Source organism: Mya arenaria, chromosome 2 (genome assembly GCF_026914265.1).
Source record: "Mya arenaria isolate MELC-2E11 chromosome 2, ASM2691426v1".
NCBI classification, from domain to species: Eukaryota; Metazoa; Mollusca; class Bivalvia; order Myida; family Myidae; genus Mya; species Mya arenaria.
In genome coordinates, this window is record NC_069123.1 from 53,052,453 (window position 1) to 53,059,901 (window position 7,449).

At 34.6% G+C, this 7,449-nt stretch overlaps 1 protein-coding gene across 3 annotated transcripts in view; it reads left to right on the forward strand.

The window, feature by feature from the left end:
- Positions 1 to 5,057, forward strand: part of LOC128204009 (major facilitator superfamily domain-containing protein 6-like protein A) — a 9,438-nt gene extending 4,381 nt beyond the window's left edge. For all 3 annotated transcript variants that reach the window (XM_052905367.1, XM_052905368.1, XM_052905366.1), the window contains exon 2: positions 136 to 5,057. In XM_052905367.1, the coding sequence (XP_052761327.1) occupies positions 183 to 2,207 (2,025 nt within the window). In that variant the 5' untranslated portion in view covers positions 136 to 182 and the 3' untranslated portion in view covers positions 2,208 to 5,057. The remainder of the gene's footprint in view (positions 1 to 135) is intronic.
- The last annotated feature ends 2,392 nt before the right edge of the window (positions 5,058 to 7,449 follow it).

The following is a 7,449-nucleotide window of genomic DNA, read 5'->3' on the forward strand; positions in this document are numbered from 1 at the left end:
TTGAAATATTACCCTTTAATAACATATATACTGTCATGTATTGAATAATGTGTGAACAAATATGCCACTTGTTATACAAATTGTTAATGTTTTATTTAAATGCTGTTTGACTAAAATTCTATACTTATTTTACAGGTTGGTGATTTACCAGGAACATTCCACTTGACCTCCGCAGGAAGACAATGGCAGTTATGGACAGCCATCCTCCAGTAAACCTTATACGATCCATATTTCTCTGTAACATCTTCAACTTCTTCCTTGCTGCAGGAAAATCATGCTTGATTCCCTTCCTTACCCTATACTTCAAGAAACTTGGACTCTCCCCCAGTCAAGCTGGACTTATTATTGGAGCTAAGACTTTCGTGGGGCTTGTGTTTGCCCCGCTGTGGTCTCGATGTGCAGTAAGGTGTGGGAAGAGAAGGCTTGTCCTCATGTTTTCTCTCCTTGTTATGGCCAGTACATACTTATCATTGACTGCAGTGCCCAGTTTCGATAACAATGCGTTTGCATCAAGATGTGAAGTGACACCTCCCTTCAATGAATCTCAGTGGGAAACAAAACCTTCCACACAAACCATAGTTCAGCCAGAACAAAATGTTAATACTAGTGTGGATAACAACTTAAATGATATTAATTCTGTAACTATTAATTATTTTAATGAAAACAAGGGAAAAAATACCAACAATACTCAAGCCATTGAATTGAAACCTACTGCTGCTTCAAAGCCAACTGATAGCCCTGAGGATGAATCTCAGGCTAATGAAATGGCCAACAAACCTGCTACAAGGATTCCAGATTTAACATCGAGTGCCACTACACAGGCCAAACGTTCAACAGAATTATCTATTGCAGAATCTGATGACTTAAAAAATCTTTTACAACAAATTCTTGTCAATATAGGAATGACACCAAATAGAGTGAGTCAGTTTGATGAAGATAAAATGATTCAACTTATTAATGGTATGATGGAAAATGAAGAAGGAAAATCTTTATTATATAAGGCAATAGCGAAGCTGTCACTGGAACAACAGAGTTTGCTTGGCAAATTAGATGGAATAAGAAAACGTAGATCTTTGTCAAAAGATGAAGCCACAAGTGATACAACTGATACATCAGGGACTGGAGTTATACAAAAAATACTGAAACAAGTGAATGACTTTAGGGACCAATTGATTGAAACTGAATACCACATGTTTGTGGTTGTTATGGTAATTTTAATGGTCGGAGAATCATTCTGTTGCCCAATAGAGAAAGTTGCGGATGATGGCTGGTTTGAATTTTTAGAAAGCATCGATGATATGGAGAAATATGGCATGCAAAGAATATGGACTACATTTGCATACATACTCTTTCCATTTATTATAACATTGGCTGTTGACAATACAAACTGCCTGTTTGGCCTGTCTGTTCACCCATTCATGCTGCATTTCTACCTGTTTGGTGCTCTGATTGGCATAACCTTCATTATTGCTTTCTTTTTCCCGATGACAACAATGGATAAATACCGGTATGCCAGCAAGGTTGGTAAAGGTATGAAAATGATATGCTGTAACCTGCGGAGTATGTTGCTGATGATCACCTTGTTGTTAATGGGCGTGGTCTATGCTAGCTACTACAACTTCCTGTTTTGGCTCCTGGAGGACCTGGGCAGCCAGGAGCTCACCATGGGCATGTGTCTGGCCCTGGCAGCCCTCGCAGAAATCCCCATGTTGCTTTTCAATGAAAAGCTCATCAAGAAGATTGGAAATGGTGGGGTTATGGGCTTGTCGCTGTTGTTTTTGTCGGCACGGTGTCTGTACTACTCATTCCTGGTCACTCCCTGGGCAGTGCTACCAGCAGAGTTGAGTCATGCTTTCACCCACACAGCCATGTGGTGGGCTGTTCTCAGTAGCCCCTCATTCAACACATCTCCGGCTCTCACTAGAAGCATCAGGTCACTACTGTCCTCAGTCTACTTCGGTATTGGATTTGGAATGGGCAGCATCGTGTCCGGCTTTGTGTATGAACTATACAGTTCAGCAATCTTGTTTCAAGCCGGAGCTGTGCTGGCTATCGGTTGGTTCCCAGTACTGTGTATTGGTGTGCGTTGCTGTCGGGAGAAAGACCGAAGCCAGGTGAAGTACACGCGCCTGTTGACCTCAGATGATGCCTCTGACACAGACTCCATGGAGGATGATTGGTTAGAAGAAGCTCTGAAAGATCGTTGATCAACCTCTATTTTTAGATTTAGAAGTATGGATTAGTTAAGTTGTACAATAGGATGTTTTGAATTACAGGCCTAAGGTTATGCATTGTATCTACTAATTCTTCTTTAAACAACTTTAAAAATTTGAAGTTGTCAAGAAATAGTTACTGCACACACAACTGTAAGTTTTTAAAATTATACACAAGTGCCTCAACTATTGTAGTGGGTGATGTAACTGTTTTATACCATGTTGTTTAGAGCAAGGTTCAATAACTAGTGTGTGTGTAAGTGAGTAGCATTATTATAATATATATATCCACACAATAGTTATTGCACAATTAAGCTCCGCCTAATTTTAACCTTCAAATATGGAGGTAAATGTATAATTGTATGAAAGAAAGAAAAAAACACTCCAACAGCGTACAAGCTTTGTGAAAGCAATCTTCTAACTAGCTTTAAATAGTTTTTTAGTTAATTTTAAATTTATGAACACAAAAACACATACATTTGTGAAATGTTATCATGACGTGCTTTAATTTCTTCAGGAAGCTCATTCACTCAATTGATATTTGTGGTATGTTTACGTTTAACATGAAAAGTTCAATTAATGAGGTTTCAGTAACTGTTGTATTTGCACTTTTTATTGTGAATCTAAATGATTCCAGAATTATAACTTTAAATGTATTTAATTTTTTTATTTCTGCTCATTTATTAACATTCCTTGTATAAGAAATTCCAAGATATATTTGATTTACATATAAATATTTTGTTTTTGTTGTATAACTTATACGCAAGCATGTAAGCTTTACTCCTATCTGTGCATAATGAGGTTTATTCCAAGATTCTGAGATTGTGTTCTCTGTATTATTTACATGCATGTTTTCATTTACATTTAAGCTGTCTTCCACATTTATGATGAAATGCTAATACTTCATTAATTGATGTTTATTTTTTTATATTCTGTTGTTCTCGTGCCTGTCAATTGAAAGCGCAATATTTATATACTAGTAATTTAGCAAATTTGTCTAGTAATAGTTGTTTATTTGAGTCATGTGATCTTTAAGCTTCCCATCCATTATCAATAAAATTGACAATGATATTGAATGTGAGAGAATTGATCAGTATATTGAAGAAATCAGAGAGCATTAATATACAACTTGTCTATATCATCAATTTCCTACTACCATAGAATGTTTTTTTTGAGAACAAATTATTTGGTAGCATATAATATATTTTCAAATTTAAAGTTTTATTGATCGGGGATGGGCTGCTTTTATTAATTCTTCAAAATTGTGCAATCTTCAAAACATTAATGCATAGTGAGTACATGACAAACAATTATCCAGAAAATAAATGAATGTTCTCATTTAAGTTGTTTTGAAGCTTCAGCTGTCGCATGGAGCATTATATTTTCATGATTTTGTTATAAAAGCAAGGTGCTATAAGTCTTATACATGTATGTACAATATCCAAAAAAAATTCAAAATAATTTGAAAAGTTTTGAAAGATTGTGATACAGTAATTAGTTTTGACATTGAAAAATCTGAAAATGCTGCTACTTCGTGATATATATCGATATTGTAGAGCTTTACAATGTGTATAATTACTTCTTTACATGATGGGTGTTAACAATGATCACCGGTATTATGCCTTATATTTGCTTTTCTAATGTGTTTCAATAGATTCGTGACAGAAATTTTAAATAATGAATGAACTTCTTAATATAGCTGTCAATGTAATGTAAAGCTAACCCTTCATTTTGTTGTTCTACAACAGTGACTCAGACTGTACTATATTGTGTGCCAATCTATATATATGGTTAAAAAGGAGATTTTTTTATTTGGTTGAAAAAAAACTTTAATGTTATCAAAATATTATTTTATTTTTTATATTTTAGCTTGGTTTGTAACGTAATTTATTGATGAATGGAAGGTTTAAATGAAATTGGCACACATATGTCCACCAAAAAGAAATGATTAATCATTTGTTGAGCACAAAACCTAGGTGTTATGTCAAGGTCACTGGAACAAATAATTTTAAGTTTCAGACTATTACCCAGCTAGTGTTGTGATGGACTCAACACCATTCCAATTTTGCTGACAATGCATAATTTTCAAAATGCAAAATTTCTGCTATAGTGTATAGTTGTTATATAGTTTCATATACTTGAAAATAAGTCTTCCACCTGATCTTCTGTGCCTTAAACGTGTGCCTTAATTGTTGTAATTATATGTTCTGATTAGTAAGAATTGTTTCTCTTTGACATTTGTTTTGAACAATTAATGTACATCAGAGACCCTCATCAATCATTATATATCATAAAATGTAATTAATGGATTTTGCAATTCTTTGAATTTCAGTTTTGCTATATTAGCTTTATCTGCTCTCTAACTTACTATTGTTCATTTATCATAGTGACAATGTGTAGCAGCATTGGCATAATAACCTGATAACCGTTTAACTGGTTTCAGACTCCTGGAATTATCTCTAATTGCTAGCTGTGTTATGACAGATTTTATGACAGACAGCTACTGCCTCGCTGTTCTCTTGTTATGTTGCTGGCTGTAACATTACTTCTAGTTCTCAAGTTTATAGTATGTTTATTGTGCCACTGACCGCATTTATACAAATTTTGTTTTGCTATTTTATATATATTTGAAATCCATCACACTAGCTTTACTTTTCAATCCTGTAACTGACATGTTCTTTATGTGCCTTATGTTGTGAATACATATATATATGGCTGTGTTAGTGACTGCAATACTGTTACTGTTTTATTTTCCTTGTTAAAAGTATTTTAGTTTATACATACATAGTTTATGAGAAAACTTCTATTAGGTGTTGGCAAATTAAATAAATGTTTCTTTCTTAATATTGTTTGTTATTGATGTATTATAGGTTTCACAGTTTGAGTTTGGGTGGCATTACTTTAAGTGTCATATATATCTTGTGAAAACAATGACTTATTAACTCTTTTTTTTCAAAGAATGTATTTGAGTTGTTGTCATAGTTTTGGGGTTGTTGTTGTCTGTGGCAGCGGCTTCATCATTGTGCGAAATGTTAACCATGGCCATAAGTCAGTTAAAAAAATCTTATCAGGATGAACATTGGTGACAGTGTTGATGTCTATAATATCAAGGTAGTATTCATTAGGAGGAAAATAATCAGTAGTAACACAAAAGTTATGCCCCTTTGCAAAAAGATATAAGTTGATTTGTTGCGCAGACAATGAACTCCAGTACTGATCAGTTGATTATGACAAAACTTGGTGATAGTGTTGATGGTCATAATGTCCAGTTCCTAATCTTGTTAAAAATGATAGGTAAAGAACAATTATGATAATGTTGGTAAAGGTAGTTAACTATGGCAAAAAGAAATGTGATATCACTCACATTTTCTATCTAATGTCTATGAAACTTTGTCAGAATGTATGTCCTTATGCATTGGAGTCCATCCATGATTATTGAATCATGTCTGATCTTAAAGTAGGTCACAACGTCAGATGTGAAAGAAAATTGTTAACACTTGAAGTCACATTTTCTCACAGGTTTCGTGAAACTTAATCAAAGTTTTGAAAACTGTTGTGAATGGTTAATTTTACTGATACATCATTTTTCTATCTTCATGAATGTTAGTAATGATAGGTCTTAATGAATTCTCAGCCAATTTGAATAACTGGACATGTAGGATAAAAAAATTTGTTTAATTGCTCAGATGAGCTATTGTTATCTCCCTATTTCAGGCGTCTGTCCTCAACAATTTAAAATTTAAAAAGAATTCTTGTCTGAAATGGCAAGGCACAGACCTTGATATTTGGTATGTAGCCTCATGTACTCTTCCTTTACGAAGACTTTTCAAATAATGTCCTTTTGGTCAAAAGTGGCCCTGCCAAAGAGGTCACAAGTTTTCTATATACTTAAAATTTAAAAAAAGGGTAAAATTCTTCTCTGAAAACGTAATGCCAATACTTTTGGTAACTGGTATGTAGCCTCATGTTTTTGCTGTTTACAAATATTGTTCAAATTATGCCCATGGGCTGGCCCTTCCCAGGGGTTCCAGTATTTCTTTTTACTTATGTTGTAAAATCTTCGAAAATCTTCTCTGAAACAGCAAGGCATCATGATATTTGGTATGCAGACCCTTGATATTTGGCATGTAGGATCATGTTGTGGTTTGAAACTTCTCTTAAACTGCATGGCCCAGTCCATTGATATGTGGTATGGAGCATCATTGAGTGGCCATTTACCATAATTGTTAAATTAATGCCCCTGATGTCAAAGCTGAATCCCCGCATTGTGAATCATATTATTTTTGCACCAGTTGTCTGTCTGTTTGTAACAAATCGTGTCCGCTCAATAATTCTTGAACCGCTTGAAGGATTTTGAAATTACTCGCCACGAATGTTCACCAAATTGAGACGCTGTGCAGAGCGCGTGTACAAGCCAGCTGGGTTCAAAGTCAAAGTCACACTTAGACACATTTGTTCACTATATGTTTAGACAATATGCAGAGCCCATGTTTCAACCAGCTGAGTTTATAGTCAAGTCCACACATAGAGATCAAAGGTCATATGACATAAAATGAGTATTATTCATGTCTAGTTCCATATCTGTTGAACCACTTGAAGGATTTTGAAATTACTCCCCGCAAATGTTCACCATAATGAGACAATGCAGAGGGCATGCTACAACCAGTTCGATTCAAGGTCAAGGTCACTATTTGTGGTCAAAGGACATATGACATATAATATGACTATATTTCATGTCCTCTCCATATGTCTAACCCTCTTGAAGGATTTTGAAATAACTTGCCACAAATGTTCACCATATTAGGATGATGTGCAGAGCCCATGTTTCTATCAGCTGGGTTCAAGGTCAAGTCCACACATAGACTTCAAAGGTCATATGAATTTAATATGACTATTTTTTGTGTCATCTCAATATCTCATGAACCCCTTAAAGGATTTTGAAATTACTCGCTACAAATGTTTACCATATTAAGATGATATGCAGAGTTTATGTCACAGCCAGCTAGGTTCAATGTCAAGGTCACATTTAGATGTCAAAGATTAAATGACTAGGTTTCGTGCCCACTAAATATCTCTTGAACCTCTTGAAGGATTTGAAATAACTTGCTACAAATGTTCACCATATTGACACAATGTACAGAAGGTGAGACATCAGTTTTTTATTATAAAAACAACTTTTAATTTGGCATAAACAACCTCATGAAGTGGTTAGGAGCTACCTTTAACCGTACCAACC